The sequence below is a fragment of the Montipora capricornis genome, chromosome 10, assembly GCF_036669925.1.
Source record: "Montipora capricornis isolate CH-2021 chromosome 10, ASM3666992v2, whole genome shotgun sequence".
Taxonomy (NCBI): Eukaryota; Metazoa; Cnidaria; class Anthozoa; order Scleractinia; family Acroporidae; genus Montipora; species Montipora capricornis.
In genome coordinates this window covers 8,852,159-8,871,679 of record NC_090892.1, presented here as the reverse complement: position 1 = coordinate 8,871,679, position 19,521 = coordinate 8,852,159, and the positions used below count along the sequence as shown (strand labels likewise).

The 19,521-nt window shown below is 36.3% G+C and overlaps 1 protein-coding gene across 1 annotated transcript in view; it reads left to right on the top strand.

Annotated features, from left to right (window-relative positions):
- Window positions 1–291: 291 nt before the first annotated feature.
- LOC138022329 (RUN domain-containing protein 1-like) overlaps window positions 292–19,521 on the top strand; it is a 35,923-nt gene continuing 16,693 nt past the window's right edge. The window contains exons 1-10 of the mRNA XM_068869441.1: window positions 292–573; window positions 7,991–8,078; window positions 8,705–8,755; window positions 8,970–9,053; window positions 10,440–10,547; window positions 12,001–12,080; window positions 15,794–15,835; window positions 16,445–16,487; window positions 16,939–16,962; window positions 17,439–17,505. Of these exons, the coding sequence (XP_068725542.1) occupies window positions 443–573; window positions 7,991–8,078; window positions 8,705–8,755; window positions 8,970–9,053; window positions 10,440–10,547; window positions 12,001–12,080; window positions 15,794–15,835; window positions 16,445–16,487; window positions 16,939–16,962; window positions 17,439–17,505 (718 nt within the window). The 5' untranslated portion in view covers window positions 292–442. The remainder of the gene's footprint in view (window positions 574–7,990; window positions 8,079–8,704; window positions 8,756–8,969; window positions 9,054–10,439; window positions 10,548–12,000; window positions 12,081–15,793; window positions 15,836–16,444; window positions 16,488–16,938; window positions 16,963–17,438; window positions 17,506–19,521) is intronic.

Below are 19,521 nucleotides of genomic sequence, written 5' to 3'. Positions count from 1 at the left end.
ACAGAAGACGTCAAAAATTGGTAAGAACATCAGTGACACACTGGGCTATCGCCTCGTGTGCCACTTTTTTTCATTTATATACATATATATATATATACATTATCGTAATAAAGTAATACTAATACCACTAACAACAATATACATTTTCAAAAAAGGTTTTTGCCTTTTGTGTTATTCATTCGTAGAGGGCCTCATCCATGAAATCTCTGGACGAATCTCTCTTCCCCTCTTCACCCCTCTCTATTAAGTGTTCTTTTGATAGACTTCAGCCACCCCTACCTAGTACTGCCCACGCACGGTTTTTGTGCGTCAACAAAGCCATACGTCCGTTGATCTTTATATTACTGTTGGTTTTCATGTACCCTGAAATGAAATGAAGAAAAATTTGAGTTTCCTAGGAATTTGATGCGTGGAAAAGGATGAAACGAAAGTCTTGAAAGACATGGCGGAAATGGAATACGACGATTCTACGCTTTACAGTTCGCGTCCGTTGGAAGAAAGATGGCCACCGCTGGGAGCAGCCTTCGACAATATCGCTGAAAACGGGGTAAAGAATAGCGAACCTCAACCAAAGTAAGTGACCTATTTTACTTCAAATTACTGAATCAATTAGTTATTTTAAGTTTACTTCCCTCGGTAAAAGACGAACCCGCGAGATTGCACGGTTTGTCAGCGATCAAGCGATCAAAAGTTCCTTTGAAGCCTTGATTTAAACCGACGCTTGGATTTTTTCGTTTCATGTGAGAACCTCAACCTCTTTTTATGTTTTTAGGCCTTTAAAGCTGGCGAATATACCAGTATATCCAAGCTTAGATATTTTATTGTTGTCTTGATATTTAATTTTTCCATTTAATCTAAGAACTGACAACATGTGTTTTACGTTTAAGATAAAGACAAGTGAACGTCAAGAATGTTGATTATATATTTGTTCATCGTTCATCAATGATTTCATTTCAACGCCAAGCTTACTTAAGACAAAATTTAATAATAGTTTTATTGCACGAGTTTTTAATAATTATGCTCTAGTTTGTCTTTAACTTAAGTGATCTGTGCCAAGATTTTAATTTGTCACTCATGTCAGAAATTGTTGGTTGCAGCTCTTTACAGACATCTTTTCGAGAGATCTTAAATAATTTATGAGAAAAATAAAAATGAAAGGAAAAATATGGCGAAAATATTTACCCATGCTAAATGTAGGAAGCGAAAAATACATGTATATACAATGTGAAATTCCAAGCAGGGGGTGTGTTTAAATAAATGTTTTTTAATGATCTCTTCACTTGGCTAAAAGTACTTTGTATTGGTCATGTATTGATACTTAGCATCAAGGAACTACGAAAATTAGTATTGCAACTCTATTTACCGCATGACAGGGACATAATTGTGTGGTAGTTTTGGGTAGACTTTCATATTGTACCAGACTGAAATGGCTCGTGACAAAAGAACCATTTGTATTCCAGTTAGGAAATTCTGATTAGCTAGTGTTGTAATGGGTTTGTTCTTTTGTTTTATGGACGTTAATTATTTTGGATCTGGTATATGAAAGACCAGCCAAGTACTGTAACTAGTGAGTTAATATGATGTGACCTAACACATCCTGTGATTCTATTTTTGCGATGAAGAAAGTTTTTGATTTCACTAGGCAACTTTAGTTTTTAAGGTCCCCTTTTAAATTAATATGTTGTGGCAAAAAGTTGTCATGGGCAAAATGGTTTCATTCCTACGTGAAGTACTTGGGCTGAGCTGCTTATTCTAAATGCAAAAAAAAAATGATGATGATGATATCTAACAATAATAATAAAATTTACATGTTTTTGAGATATTAAAAATAATATAAATGTAAATGTAATTTGTTTACCCACGGAACACCTTAAGAGGGCTCAGGAGCTTGTTCAACAAAGTCATGTTTCCGTGCGTTCCAGATGGAATTGGAATTTAGCAGGGTTGGCTTTTCTGGAGAGGGGAAAACTGGAGCACCTGGCGAAAAACCTCTTGGAGCAAGGAGAGAACCAACAACAAACTCAATCCACATACATGTACGACGCCGGGACTGGGAATCAAACCCAGGGCCCATTGCTCGACATTGTGACTGAATTTAATTATTCACTGGTGACTAACTTTTCACTCTTAATTAGTCACCAGCCTGGCCGCTAAGGTGTTATTATTATTATTATTATTGTTATATTATTATTATTATTATTATTATTATTATGATGATGATGATTATTTTGTTTATTCATTGACTGAGTGCAATGAATGTCCAATGGCGGACCATACTTCACGCTTTAACGCATGTAGCAGGCTTTGAAATCTACATCTTTCAGTAACTTAATTCCAGAAGTGATGTCCAAGATTTTTTTAAAAACTCTTAATTTTATTAATTTTGGAAAGTGTATCATGAATAAATGAATGAATAAAGAAAAAGCCTTAAGATCTTTAAAATACTTAAAAAAGCTTAATGCAATGACCACATACTTTTGTACACACCGGTATGCTTTGTGCAGTGTTCTTACCAAAATTTTTTCTCAAGGGGCCACAGTATATGGCCCATAACCCTCAAATTTAGGGGCCATCCCTTCAAAAGGTTGAGCCCTTTCCCAAGGTACAATTTGTTTCTTCTAAATATTCAAGCCACCTATGTTTCATCTTCCAAGCATTTTCAAAGACACGTACATACATATACCTCTTTCTTGCTACATGTGGATTGACTTTTGCGGAATCGGCTTCTTGTACCTCCAGCTTCGGAACTTTAGGGCTTGAAAAGAACTATGTCACTTCTTTTTGTTCCATTTGTGACTCCCCAAGTGAATAATTTTAGAGTTGACAGAGCCTTCATTAAATGTGGCCAGCATTGTGACTACAACCTAACCTCAGTTTTCTGGTGACTTTAAGATGACCACTGCATTCGATGTCCTGTCTGATTCACATTGTCTTTTCGCCTAGTTAAACGTAAGATATTCCTCTTTCCTTTGGTTCGAAAAAATGTTCTAACCATTGATGAACTATGAACAAGTATTTTCCAAACATTTCTGTGCCTGTTAGGGTGCATAGCGGTGGTTACTGTATGCCAATGTTAAAAATAATTTTGTGCATGAATCCTGCAAGGGTGCATCCCGGTGAAGAAATAATGAGAAAGAAATGAAAGTGTTGTTCATAATGAATTTTATTATGAAAATTATTATTTTTTAAATGTACTTGTCTGGTCACTGTAACTTAAATGTCAAAAATTTAAGCAAGGGATTAAAAAAACTTGCTAGCTGACATTTCTCGTGTCATTGTGACACCAATCTCAAGTCACAACGAATAAATTAATGCAGAGATTTAATTGTTCTTTAGCATTAGAATAACAACAAAAGGTCACAAGTTTTTCAAGTGAAAATCTTTGCGCCAATTGAGTCTGTTTGCACATTAAAAGAAGGGTTTGCGGATTAAGAGCATTTCCAAGGATGAAGAGTATATTTAAAATGCAGAGATCATATTACGATATCTGGAACAGTCGACTCGGTCACAATCAAATTTGTTGGCAATGTTACGGTATGATTGATTTATATTAACTTTTTGTCCAATTATTTATTTTCAAGTTAACTTATCCAGCATTTAAAGTTTGCAACTATTTTTACCTATCTCTGGCTGTCAAGGCTGCCTCAGGCGCTCTGATTTTCAGCTCGGCCTCACTTGCATTTTACCTTTTGTTGAAATGTATAAGGCCCAAAGGGCCAAAAGTTTTTGGCGACTGAAATACTTGAGCTGGCGACCAAATCTGAAAACTTAGGGGCCGGCTGCCCCCTAGGTTTTTTTTCCTGAAAGTCAAGCACTGAGGCCACATTGGTGGGAGGCAAGTGCTCTCACCACAGTGACTGTGCCACCCCTGCTTCCCTAAGAGATTTATATGTCAGTTATGACAGTGTCCTTTCACAGGAATTGAATAATCTCCTTTATGTACAACAAGTCGAGAGTCTAACTTTCAACACAGTCATTTAGACTGCCATGCTTGGTGTACAGCTGCAGGGCATAATAGACCTACATGTACATGTTGCGTGAACCTTTACGTAGTTCAGTGGCCTGGTCTAGGTTTGCATCCACTTGATGAGATGGCGATGTTGGTGTACAAAACAAATTATAGAAAATGACCCCCACAAGTTTTGCATAATTATAATAGAGTTAAATACCCCAAAGACGTTGTACTGCATTGTTCTGTACACCAACATGTGCGCCATGACGTCAAATGCAAACTATCAAATACGTACAGTTGTAGTTCCCAGGGATCTTTTGTAGATCAGTGGTGGTACACACCTGTTCATGAGATAATTATGATTCCTCTGCTATCTCCTGTTGCTTAGTAACGATTGTGTGCTACATGCGTGAAAGGTGTTTGTAAAAACATAGGCAGCCCAAGCTCGCGTCACTACAGACAGCCGTTGAGAATTTAAACGCGTTATAAGACTTTGTATAGGAAATCAAATACCGCCGATTATAAAGCCTAAGAAATGCTCAATTTAACTTTCAATCAATAAAATGAATCAAAATGACTCACCTCTGGTGTAATCTTGTGCCTTCTGGAGCTTATTACACCGTTTCGGGAATTCTGTGTTTTCAGTGTTTTCAATGTTCTAAGACAAAGTCAAGGCTGCACACTACGATTCCGACCGTTGTCAGCTCAGAGGCGGTTTGCGACTCGAAAATCCATCCCAGCCAAGATTTTTTCACGCAAAGCTAAAGCCACATCATTTGCGAACCTCCGAGAATGTTTTGTAGTCAAAAATCCCCACGCACTTGGCTGGAAATGAGCATTTTCTGCTTCGATTCCACGATAGCTGATGAATTTAACAGCAACTGATGACCTGTGAAGACACGAAGCTTGGGTCTGAGGTCAAATTAACTCCACCCGATGAGGTACAGTCATTTCATTTACAACAGTTACCCCATCCCCACAGCAGCTTCTGGTAACCATGGAGCTGTTCGAGAAGCCGCTGTGGGGATGGGGTAAGTGTTGTAAATGAAATGACTGTACCTCATCGGGTGGAGTTAATTTGACCTCGGACCCAAGCTCCGTGTCTTCACGGGTCATCAGTTGCTGTTAAATTCATCAGCTATCGTCGAATCGAAGCAGAAAATGCTCATTTCCAGCCAAGTGCGTGTGGATTTTTGAAACATTCTCGGAGGTTCGCAAATGATGTGGCTTTAGCTTTGCGTGAAAAAATCTTGGCTGGGATGGATTTTCGAGTCGCAAACCACCTCTGAGCTGACAACGGTCGGAATCGTAGTGTGCAGCCTTGACTTCGTCTTAGAACATTGAAAACACTGAAAACACAGAATTCCCGAAACGGTGTAATAAGCTCCAGAAGGCACAAGAATACACCAGAGGTGAGTCATTTTGATTCATTTTATTGAATGAAAGTTAAATTGAGCATTTTTTAGGCTTTATAATCGACGGTATTTGATTTCCCATACAAAGTCTTATAACGCGTTTAAATTCTCAACGGCTGTCTGTAGTGACGCGAACTTGGGCTGCCTATGGTAAAAAGAATGCCAAATACACTGCACTGACAGACCAAGACGATATCTCCACACGCTCTGCATATTTTAATTTTGGAATACAACTTGGCAATGGCTAAGCATAAAATATGATTGCGTGATCTGCATTGGGACCATGGAAGTGTTTTCCCCTTTCTTAATTGTGAGCAGAAGGGTAGTGTCAAGTCTCATTCTGCTGTAGATTTTTTTTCAGTACATGTAAAAAGTCTTCTCTTGGCTAAAACAAAATGCCACAAATAAACTTGACTGCCTTTGAAAGATAAGCAAGAAATAAGTTAGAATCTCTCTTGTCTGCCCTAATACTGTAGTCTAAAGCACAACTATGTTGTTACACGTAGGTAAAGGAAAAAGATGAAAATTAATTGATTTATAATTTATAATTTTAAATACATGTGCAGTCAGATCGAGACTGACGCATTCTTTCTGATAAAAATGGTCACCATAGAAGAATAATTATTACTAGAAGAAGAATTATTATAATTCTTCTATGGTGACCATTTTTATCAGAAAGAATGTGTCAGTCTTGATCTGACTGCACATGTATTTAAAATGCACATTAATTAATATATCATCTTAGGCAAAACAGGCTAGTTAATTTTTGTTGTTCCCAAGAGAGAAACTTGAAGATTGAGAGTTTAGAAGATAAATAGTTTAAGTTCCCAAGGGAACTATTAAATTGAAAACACACAGTGTTGTTAATTTAAGGCGACAATAAGAAAAAACAATACCGGAGAACTTTCAGAGCTGTTTTTGTTGAGGCATAGAAGGTGAGCAAAGGAGGCTCTTTATGGTTGTTTTACAAAGGTTGTGGTTTTTACATCACTTTGTGTTTCATGCCATATAAATTGTATTAATTTTCTTTTCACTTGAAACTCTTTATTATACAGTATGAAATAATAATAGGTACATGTACATGCTTTGTTTAAAAATTATAATAAATTAAGTATCATCAGCAAGTTAAGGTTTTCGAATCACTAAATGACTAGCAGTCAAACTCAAGTAAATAGATACATTTGTTTTATTAGAAGTTTCTTGTTTCGGAAATAAGAAGTGCTCTCATAAATGATCATTTTAATTGTGGTTTTAATTAAAAATCCCCGCTAGTGCCACCAGTGAGAACAACCTGCGAGTCATTTTCAGAATTATAATTTTTTCACAGGAGGATATGGTTTACTGTGTTGTTATAATGTCATTTTTTTTATCTTCTACATGTAGATTATTGTGATAGCCCTCCCTAAACATTGTCATTTTTGCATCTCAGTCTGTAAAGGGAAAGCAGCAGCTAGTCCTGTTGTAATCTTATAAGATTCTAAGAAAAGGAAAAGTTGTATGGTTTTGTATTTTAAGGTGAAAAATTTTAGTGTGGGCTGTAACAATGGCATTCTAAAAGTATTTTTACGTTGTCTGGTGTATGATGATGGTGATGATGACGAATCATAAACAATTTATGGAATTTTCAAATAAAAGTATAGTCACCGGTAGGCAGGCCTAAATGCACATTGTACTTCATGACAGATTGTGACTTTGTTGTCCTAAGGACCTTGGTGGCTGGCAGGTTTTTGCTGCCTATAGCACCACTTACCAGCTACACATTTGCAATTTATCATTATTATTTTATAAAAATTGTAAAAAAATATTATGTAAAATTGAACTTTAAAAAAAGATCCATTCTGTTTTTACCAAGTTCTTTACAGATTTTGGAATTATTGCCTTGTTCTATGGCAAACATTGACTGTAATTTACGAGAAGTAAATTACAGTATCAAAGATTTTGATTTTTCCATTGACAGTTTTTTACCTTTTCGCATATGAAGATATCATAACTTAAGTTACTAACCCATTGGCTCACATCACATCATATGTATATATTGTGACTGAGAAAAATTCCCTGAGGCTGTGTTTCCTTTTCGTGGTGCAGCACTTAACTAGAGTAACTCCAGTTTTGCAAGAATGTGTTCCTAATACTTGTTAATTATAATAAAGCATATATGTACATTGTTGTTCAATTTATTCGGACTTGGATTAAATGTACAGTAACTGTTGTATTCAAAACAAGTTCAAATTTGAGTTTTTCCATTATTTCATATTATGATAATGATTATTTACATGTAACGAAAAAATAAAATAAATCTCCTGACTGGTATTATAATAATAATAATAATAATAATACCAAGAAGATTATGAATCACAACATGCATTATGACAGTGTGTTGTGCTTGAGCACTCCATTTCCTATTGTTTCAAAATCGCTGTAACAGTACAGTAAATTTCAAAAGAAATGCTTTTGGTTGTCTTAAACTAGTACAAAGGAAAGTGAACTTGGGGTACTGTATGTACCTTATGTTGGATAGTGATCTGTACAAGTACAATGTGTAGACGTTGTAGTTAATAGTACCAGTACTGTAACTCATCTTTTGTTGATTGATTTAATTTATTTTTCTTTACGCTTTACATAGATCTGACCATGAACGACTGAGAGATCTTGAGGAGGAACAGGAAGAACTGAATGGCTCCCTTTTGGCACTCACAAACCATTTTGCTCAGGTAGTCTCAATCAAAGCATCCATGGGTAATCAAAATAATGTTGACGAGAAAAATAAGGGAACAATTTCACGCACATTTTGTCCAAAATCAAATAATTTCCTGAGCCCTTCTGAAGGTGAGGGAAATTATTTGATTTTGGACAAAACACTGGTGAAATTACTCCCAAATTTCACCAGTATACTATTTGATTAGCTATTAATATCATAAGTGACAAATTAGGTACATGTACGTTCATAAGATGCGGGTTGTTTTCAAATTTGGATGCCATTTTGGTACTGTAGGAAAAGTTGCCATGGTGGCAACATTGTAATTTCACATGTGAAACTATAAATTAATGCTGCGATTTTGCACCAAACTTTAAAGAGTAATTTGTCGTCCATGTTATTATAATAACAACAACAAGAGCAATGACAATAATGATAATAATTATTATTGGAGGACAATGGAGAAGGTGTGGTGAGGAAGAGGGAATGGCCTTGAAAACTACTGCTAAGGCCTGAGAGACAATCGCTATGTACATGTACAATCATTTTGATTCTTTATAACACAAAGATCTACATGTAGCCATAACATAGTCACAAGTTTCCATGTGACCCTGCAGTTAATAAATAATTCTTTTGCTGTAGGTGCAATTCCGTTTAAAGCAAGTTGTTTCTGCACCTGTGGAGACCAGAGAGGTTTGTGCCAAATGATACATGCATGTACATGTTAGTGATGTTATGTACACCTTTCAGTGACTTAATTTAAATTGCTCCATACAGTAGCTTGCATGTAAGTGCAGCACATTAATTTGATTGTACATTGTGAGAGTGCAGCATATGTCCATATAATCACGACAATCAATTCATTTTATTTATAATTATTAATTTTGAATTTATTTTTCGATTCCAGCGTTTGCTGATGGAACTTGAGGAGTTTGCCTTTCAAGGATGCCCAGATGTGCGTGGCCCACATGCAAAGGCTAGCCCTCAAAAGGTACGTTTATCAAGACCTCTTCTGTGACTTTAGGGCTTATTCCAGGTTCACAATAACTTAACCCTTTGACGTCCAAACCTGCTTAAACTGGCCAGACTTGGTATTTTACTCTGTCTAACACCGGACGATTTTACTCGCCAATGGGGAACCTCTGGGAGTCAATGGGTTAATGTTGGTTCCGGCAATGTCCTAATCCTCAATAACAAAAAAAATTGTTATATTAAACCACTTACGTTTCTGGAAAGTAGACCAATCCATAATTACATGAATTCATATTATTCTCGCATGCAATCAAAATGTCAGGGTGAAAAAACGAAGGAAACCAAGGAGCGTGGGTGTCACTAGAGGAAATATATCAGACAATCGTTGTGTGCAAGTCTGAGTTTTTTTTACCAAAGTTAAAGATCTCACCTGTTTATTGTAATTACACTGTAAATCACAGGTTTCAAACAGTGTCAACTGTCAAATGAATGAATCTAAGCCCTTTAAAGTAGCTGCCCAGAGAAAGATGGAGGGGGTGCGTGAGTTATAATCTCCCTCAGAGGGCTTTACACTGTACTCTGTGGTCTTTCCACAGCTTTGCCAAACAACTAGGGACTGTGCCCTTGTAGGCTGGGAGTCTGTTGTTGGGAATGCAAAATGGGGGTGCAGTCTATGAACATGTGAGGCTGCACTTGTGAAGTACTGGTAGTTTCCCTTGACCAGAAAACTGCTATCAAAGATCAAATGCAGCTAGATGTGTTTGAATGACCAGCAATATTATTAGTCAACGTTTTCGAGTCACTAAATGACCTGTCGCCATGTTTTAATTAAAAAGTATAAGTTATTATAAATACATAAAATTTGCATCATAAACAGTATTTACATGTCTAAGCACTCATTTAACTTTTAGCATTCAGTTACATGTACGTGTAGCATTCAGTTATTGTGACCAATACAGTAACTGTACCTTGTATTTCACTAGTATTTCAGTTAAACAGTCACATTCATTTAAAGGCAAGGGCCTTGAATGAGACATTGGTCGAGTCACAGTGACTGCAGTAATATGAGTGCTGAGCGGTCACAGAAATGAATTCAACAGATTGACAGGTGTAACTGACAACTTCTTAGTGGTCTAAACAAAGATGGCATTGAATAAATTATTGTATACATTGTATTTTGCGAAGAGAAATATTATTGGACTGCCAGACACAGTAACGGTACTTTCAAAATCCTGTCAGGCTGCTGGAAAGCTAGACACAGCCAATACAGCATTATACATGTAAGTCAATGGCTTAAAAGTCCAGAGGGGCTACTGTTTTAGTGCGAAAGAAAAATAATTTGTAGTTTTAATTCAGTAATCCTTGACTAGATCATTGTCTGAGAGACTTGAACTTCTCTCAACAGAGCCTGCAGGAGTATGAAGAACAGCTAAGTCTTGAAAAAAAGAAGCAAAGTAGTCTTATTGGACAGTTAAAAGACCAGTTGGAAGAGATGGAGAAATGTGTTGCTGCGGTAATACTAAATAAATTAAATTTATTTATTTCTGTTCATTACAACTTTTTCAACATACATGTACATATACCTTTTGGAGTTGATCTTTCGTTTTCTAAACTGGAAAATAAATTTCCTATACACCTCCGTAAAAAGTAAGCGCTTTCCGAGCCTAGTGCGGCCCAACACGCCGGAGCTTATCCCCAGTTTCCTTAGCATGAAGCGACAAGGGAGTATTTCTACTCCCCCCCTGGATGGGATGCTAGTCCATTGCAGGGTTACCCCCAGCCTTGAATTCGCTGGTACCCATTTATACACTTGGGTGGAGAGAGGCACCGTGGGAGTAAAGCGTCTTGCCCAAGAACACAACACAATGTCCCAAGCCAGGACTGGAACCTGGACCACTCAATCCGGAGTCGAGCTTCCGTATTCATATATAAATGGTGACAAAGAAATTACATGTATTCTTTTGTCTTTGTGCTAATCATCCTCACTTTGGCAGAAAAAGTCTTTTGAATTTTGCTCATGCTAACGAAGCTAGTAAGGATAATTAAAGATAAAAGGACTTAGCTGCCAGTAATGAATACGGTCTATATAATATATAATTATTGATTCTTGTGAACCCCTTCATTCCCATTCGTGATTATTAAAGCTTAGAGATAGTAAAATTTTAAGTGCTATGATCTTTATTCCCATGTACATGCGATCCTTCTGGCCTCATTTGTTCAAAAGGTGGATAACAGTAACCACTGGATAAATCACTATCCATTGGATATAGTGCAATTGATTTCGGTATTGCTGATCCACTGGATAGTGATTTATCCGGCAGATAGCGCTATCCTTCATTTGAACAACTGGGGCCTGAGATGTAGCCCTTCTAATGGGAATGGACTCATCCAAGGTCAGACAAAAACACTGACCCAGCTGGGAATTGAACTCATGACCCATGGGCACCGGTGGCTCAGTTGGTTGAGCAACAGGCTGCCATGCGGGAGGTCGTGACTTCGACTCCGGCCGAACCGACACTCAGGGCCTTAAAATAACTGAGGGGAAAGTGCTGCCTTAAATTTGTAATTACACCCACAAATTGCTAGACTCTTGTCAGATAAGGACTATAAACTGTAGGCCCCTTCTCACAAAATTATTATCTTTCATGTTTATACAATGTAAGTTTCCTGTGGGGCATAAATAACCCACACACTATTCGAGAAGAGTAGGGGATGAAGTTCCTGCTACGGTGTAGTGGATGTCCTTTGTGAGCTGTAGGTGGGTGAGTATAGCAGGTCCACATCAGCTGAATACATGTAGCTGCCAAAACTTCAACCTGCTCAAACAAATAAATAAACAAACGTTATCAAACAAACTGACTGAGCTTAAAGGTCAGGGGGGAGCAGGCACGTAACGAGAAGGGGTAAACGGCAATAACACTAACCTTACAGTGTAATGTTCAACACTTGAAATTTCACACTTGCAGGGAGGGTCTGCAAATGAAAATGATGGAATGAGTCCTGAAAAACTCGTTGAGAAACAGAGGATTGTGATTGAGGAACTCAAGTATGTGTTATGCAACTAATAACATGGGTGACAAAGTACTCGGACCTTAATTTTGGCATAAAATTTCAGCGTTAATTTACAATTTCGCATGTGAAATTACAATGTGCAACTTTTCCTACAGTGCCAAAATGGAGTCCAGGTTTGAAAATAGCCCACCTCTTATGAACGTAATTTGTCACCCAGGATCATTATTAATACAAATCAGAAACCCATAAGAGTTGAAACGTGTAGCGCACGTTCACAGCTTCCGAATATTCAGTGCAAGCTGATTGGTTGAATGTTTCAGTGCTAAGTACATGTACCATATTTGGAAACCCCTTGCTCTTGTTGTTCCAAATATGGTACTTAGCAAATTGAATATTCAGAAGCTTGTTTCGCAGCACACAAGGGACCGTTACACGTTTCAACCCTTATGGGTTTCTGTACAAATCAAATGGTATACTTGTGAAATAAGGGAATAATCTCACTTGCGTTTTGTCCGAAATCAAAATTATTTGATTGGGCAAAATGTGCATGAAATTATTTCCTAATTTCACTTGTCACCATTTGATCACCCATACTTGTTAATTTTGGTTTTAAATTCATTTCTTTGACTGAACTGGATTTATGTGTACTTTTAATCACCGTAACAGCTTGATTTTTGATCAGTGTTGCATACTTCCTGGGCAATGTTAGATTACTATATTGTTGGTAGAACTAAATTAAAATTATAATATTATCATGTATTCATGTCAAGATAATGTTTGAAAATATTGACAAATTACAGTACATGAACTTTCACTTCAAGATTTCAATAATAAGAATTATAATAATTTAATAATAAATTAGTATAAACTGTTAACTATCAACTGTAACCTGTAAATTAAAGAGATTTTAAGCTTTTACTTCCTTTAACTTTTGCTTTTAATTCTGATGATATTGACTTGATTTTAAAGAGCTGTTGGTACAAATTAAAATAAGAATAAATAAATATTAATATCAACTAGTTGAAGATAAATTTTGAAAAAGTGATTGTATAAGTACTTCAAACAGGTATATTTACTGTTTATAAACTGTTTAACCCTTTCACTCCTGTGGGGTTCCCCATTGACTAGTAAAATCGTCTGGCGTTAGACAGAGGAAAATCTATAAGTGTCACTCTTGGGAGTGAAAGGGTTAAGCTGTCAACGTATTTTAAAATGTAGTGTACAATGTAAATAATGTAAAATGTATTAAACTTACTGTACATGTGTGTACTACCAGGCTGTACTGACTGATACTACACTGTACGTTCTAGAGAGAACAGTGCATGTACAGTGCAAGTCAGAAATAACTGACTAATGCTTATGCAGGATACACACACGTTTTTTGCATTCAAAATTGCATGTGTAATCACTTTTTTAAAATCATAAAATTCTCCGATTTAAAGAGACAAGTATAGTATGTATGACTATTGAAGTGAACCACCAGTAAAAGGTTTGATAAATTTTTCCAGGCATAGTACTTTTAGTCATGAAAGTTAGTTTTCTCTGCAGGAATCATTACAGATGGGAAAACTACATGTAAATCAAAATGTCTAAGTTTAGTCCAATGTTATTTTTAAAAGCAAAAAATGCCATCATTTTAAAATCAGACTGCTAAAATTTTTAACTTTCAATAAGCAGTGCTCAAAGAACAGTGGCGTGTGAACTGGTGTTGCTGGGAATGAGAGCTGCAGCGGCAGATATACGGTACCAATTGAATGAAACTTTACTTTAGTTACTCCAGATGAACATTTCATTTCATAAATGAACTGTTGTGCAAAACTTGTTTTTAATTATCAGACTAAATAGCACCTTTAAGTATTGAACAATCAATATTGAACAAGCAATGACAGAATTTTGAACTAAACTAAACATAACTTAAACGTAAACTTAACTTTGTTTGAAATATTTAAAGTAGCTAAAAAAATTATGAGAGTTGAGTGTTCAATTTAAAGCAGTGAATGTACTAAACTGTTTGGCATAAAAATAAACTTCTTGTCAAAGTATTAAATTCTCAAAAGACTGTTCAGGAAATGGCATTGCTGAAAGACTAAAAGATTGTTAGGGGATTGAACTCTGTTTTACCACAGCAGCCATGAATGAGCGCCAACACTTCCTACCTCATCCTTTTTTTTTTTTTTGAAAATTGTTTTGTAAACATGAAAATCCACTTTTAATTGATGTTGGTCTTTGAATAATGTGTTAATTACAATGTAGCTCAAAAAAATATAATATCAGTGCAACTGTTACAATATGAAAATGTCTGCAATACGGACAGTAGTACTTTGGTTGACTTCTTTACTTATTTATGTGATACAATGTAAGTACCATAAAAACCGGTAGATAAGCCACATCTTTTTACCCTAAAGTGTTATCCAAAATTGGGGCTGCAGCTTATCTATGAGAACATGCATCTTGCAAGAAATAGCTGAAAAAAATAAAGTCTGTTTTAACTTAATGCCAACAGATATTGCATGAATTTATCATCATGATAACTTGTCACTACTTTTGCGTGTTTTGTGGCCCCTAAAGGAGCCGTTGGTGAAAGCCTGTTAAACTAGTTTCATTATCAGGTCTTCTTGGTGATTTAGAGTCACCTTTCTTTCACAGAGATTGATCCACTGTGAGCGAGAACTTCACAATCTTTGAGAACTCACTAGGTAAATTTATGGCCCACTGTTTCTCTGTTGTTTACAACATTTTGATGGTGTCTTTGTCAAAGAAATTATTGACCTCCTTTTTACAATCAAAACCTCCAGTTTGGCTAGATTCTAGAATGCTTGTTCACATAATTTTTTTTCCTCTAACAGAATATCTGGTTACTAAGCGAAGTACATAAACTAACAAACTTGCTCACAAATGCGAGCTGTCAACATTTCGGACTTACAAAGCTTTCATTTAAAAGATGCTGTGGAAAATGTTCAAATTCAAAAAAGTAAAAAGTGTGTAGCGCATCCTAGTGTGGCTATTCTACTGTTTTTTATGGTGTCTTAAAAATTACCCTCAATTTTATCACTGAGAATAATGTGATAATATTATTAATAGATGAAGGGGTAGTTTCTAAAGAAACTGTGGTGCTGCGTCGGTGGGGAAGTAGTATACAAAAATTTGGTTTATCAACGGAGTTGATAATGTAAATTGACCACCGCACAGAGATTCTAAAAGCTGACGTTTCGAGCGTTAGCCCTTCGTCAGAGCGAATCAAGGGATTATGGGTTACGTGTAGTTTTTATAGTAGAGTAGGAGCTACGCTATTGGTGGTAACATGGCAACGTGAAAAGTAGGAATATATTAGGTAAATGAAAAGCGTTCGTTAATACCGTGAGGATTAAGGGTGCCGATTTGAAAGATGAATAGATAGCCCTGCGGTCTTTCCCTACATCTAGGTACGACGGAAAGCCGCAAGAATCTGGAACAAAAATTCATCTTTCAAATCGGCACCCTTAATCCTCACGGTATTAACGAACGCTTTTCATTTAACTAATATATTCCTACTTTTCACGTTGCCATGTTACCACCAATAGCGTAGCTCCTACTCTACTATAAAAACTACACGTAACCCATAATCCCTCGATTCGCTCTGACGAAGGGCTAACGCTCGAAACGTCAGCTTTTAGAATCTCTGTACGGTGGTCAATTTACATTATCAACTCCGTTGATAAACCAAATTTTTTTAATATTATTATAATTAATACCCTCTCTATCTTTTAGAGCAAAAATGGGTCTCAATCTGGATGGGATTGAGAAATTAAGGTGAGTTGTTTAAAATCACTTGAATAAATTTCTCCGTGTTGAAAAGAAGGTTTAGTAGTACATTAAGCCTTTCTACACCTGTACACCATTGATCACTGTATTGCTCAACAACTCTTTGTTTTCCTCACAAATTGATCTTCTTTGATGACATCATGTAAAGCTAGAACCCATTATTCCAAATGCTCGTAAATGGTGAAAGAAGCACCAATAAAATAAAAATGAAGTAAAAACGTTACAGCAAAATTTTTTGTGACAATTTGAGCAGGGGAATAGTAAGACTGTATTCATTAATGGTGGCCAAGAAATTATTCTTTTGTCTTTGTGCTAATCATCGTCATAATTTATGAATATGATCTATAGGGAGATTATTTTCAAATGAAAACAAAATAATAAGGGCTATTTGCACTTTAAGGAGGACTCAAAAGGGTTTTAAGTGTTAGTGAGTGTGTTAGCAAAATGCATGCTATACCAGTATTTAAGATACTAAACAGGTGACCAGAAATATTTTTTGTTCGATGTGTTGAGCTACCGTTATATCTCAAAAGCAACGTGAAAAGATTCTTTTTCTTCACATAAAGTAATGCTTTTCCTTTTTTTCACCACGTGCAGCAATGATGATCTGAGAAAAAATGTTGATGATGCCATAGGGGAGGTAAGGATTTTGTGTTAACTCTATTCTTAGAAAGATGTGGTTCTATCAACACACTGAGTATGATATGCACCCTACATGCACCTACAGTACACGCTGTATTGGCAGGGTTGTAGAGTGGTTAGCAAGGTGGCTTCTGGGACAACTGGCTCAAGTGTGGTTCTGACTTTCTAGAGTTGTGGGCCGGGAAATTCCCATAATGGCATTAGACATAATTAAGTTACCGGAAATAGCTGCATTTGCAAACAGCCAACTGGTCTTTCTCCCTAAAGATGTGAATCTTCAACCTGTACTGTTTATTTGTATCATTTGTATTGAATCTGGAGAGTTAAGTGTTACTTAGTCTTAATATTTGACCTTATTCCATTTTGTAATTTTAACATCATATTTAAAAAGTTTGCATATATATATTTTTTGAATTAACTAAAAAATAATTTCATCTTTTTCCTGGCAGCTGATGCATCCTGTGAAGACAAAGGTACATAAATTTACACTGAGCAATAAACTTCTTTTAATGTGTTTTAAAAAAATATTTTATCACAGTTTTTTATCGTCAAATGTTTTAAAAAATTGCTTCTTTTTCTGATCTTTATTGCCACCAATGAAGTTGTCTATCTACAGTATACATTGTATCTTGGGTGACCAGAATTAATACAACTGAGGCTGTTCGTGGATCATTGATGCAAACTAGACAAGACGCTTAGTATACGTTTATATCACAAATGTCTATTTTGTGCCAAAAAGTTTATTCATACATGTGTTTTTCCAACGATGCAATTGAACTCAAAAACGTACTGAGCTCATAATTTTGAGAACAATAAAATTTAATTAACTAAGGTTCAAAACTGGTGCATCTATCGGAGGAGCAATCACTGATGTGTGACCTTTTTTGGAAACTATTTCCTGATTGTGTAAATTTTGTATTTAAGGCGTTCATCTGGTCTTTCTCAACAGGAGGAACTTGTTAAACAACTCACCACTCAAATCGCTGATTTGGAAAGATTTGTCACATTCTTACAAGGTTGGTTCAACATTGTATTTTTTGAGGAAGCCAAAGAAGTTTTCATTGCACTCATCTATGTGGCAGTGACTCACTATCGTCACTTATATTTTGGTGGTTGTTGTCATTAGTATACAAGTACATCTGTAGGTGATCGCATTAGGCCAAATAAACATAAGGATTAAATCCACGCAATTTTTAAGAAGTTGCAGAAATTGACTGAGTCGCACACTGTGGCGAAAATTTTGTAGGAAGCCATGTCAGTTTATGCAGTAAACTTTTTGATAGCATTGTAAATAATAACTCTCATAAGTTAATGAACTTACTACCACCGAAGGCCAACTCCTATAGTAGTAGGTTGAGAAAGAAAAGGTGTTTTCAGTTACCAAACCTTAAGACCAATCGTACCAGAAATTCTTTCATTTTTAGCTATGCTGATAGATACTATACTGAATTAACTTGCCAAAAGGAAGAAGCTTAATCTATCCTTGTATTGTGAATGAATGAATGGTTTATTAGCTTTATGCATATTTTTATATTTAGATTATTGTATATTAGTTTATTATCTTATGTTTTATATTGTACACGTAATTCAGTCTCACGACTGCGAGTTGTTCTTTTAATAAACGATTTATCTATCTATCTATCTATCTATCTATCTATCTATCTATCTATCTATCTATCTATCTATCTATCTATCTATCTGTCTATCTCAGTGTTCAGTTAGTGTCAATGAACTGTAAAAAATCAACTGAATGAAATTTTATCGTTTTACAACAATGCCAAAGCAATGAAACCAGCCCTGCTAAGGCTCTGTTTACGTGAAGGTGGGGTAACCTGGGTACACATGTACATGTGAGTGGGGTCGAAAAATAGCTTGCACTTACATGCAATCTTACCATCCCAGGCTACTGCGTGGTCGCTAAGTGCTTAAACAGGCAAAATGGCGAGTGAACCTTGGATGCTTTTTGGCTGTTAAAATACTCTTTCTAGTTTCACTAGCTACTCTTGCTTCAACTTTTCAGTGCTGTGGCTTCTTATTATCACTTTTAATCCTGCAACGTCTCTGCCAAAGGCAGTATAGTGTTACATGAACTGACCCCGGGTTGGCGGGTTACCCCACCTTCAAGCGTATATGTGACAAAAGCAACTCCGTCTGGGCAGGGCAGCAGCCTCGATCTCGGCGGGTTAGCTCACCTATCATGTAAACTCGAGGCTGAAAAAATAAGAGTTTATATGGACAGGTGGGTTACCCCACCTCCTTGTAAACAGGCCCTAAAAATATTTACATGTACTTACATGAAAATAATGAAAGTAATTGTGCCTGGGGCAATAGCCCACTTTTGATATATTAAAATTCAGTCCTAAACAGAAGGCATCATCTTGAGGCTCTGGGGAATAAATGTAAGGATTAATAGCCCACTTTGGATGTATTAAAAGTCAATCTTAAACAAAAGGCATCATCTCAAGGCTCTGGGGAATAAACCCATACAAATCCTTATATTTATTCCCCAGAGCCTTGAGATGATGCCTTTTGTTTAGGACTTAATTTTAATGTATTGAAAGCAGGGTATTACTGAACCCTCTTTCAGCCAATCAGTATTTAGTAGTAAATATTTATTTTGACCTTTCAGTTATAAGGGAGATTTAGCATTTTATGTAAAATGGCAAGCAGCAAGTAGGTAGTAGGCTACTGCTTGTCATAAAACGTGAAAATTCTCTTATTCTGACTTTCTCTTTTGAGAAATTGCTCCATATCTGTAGACAATAGGACAGAAAATCCAACAAATCTCTTTGAATATTGGCAAAGGCGCGCTTCACATGTTGTCGTTTGCGCACCGGTGGCTCAGTTGGTTGAGCATTGGGCTGTCATGTGGGAGGGTGTGGGCTTGAATGCCGCCCGGATCAACACTCAGGACCTTAATTAAAATAACTCAGGAGAAAGTGGTGCCTTTGTATTTTCATCTGCAAATGGTTAGACTTTCCAAGTCTTCTTGGATAAGGACTATAAACCTTAGGCCCTGTCTCACAAATAAT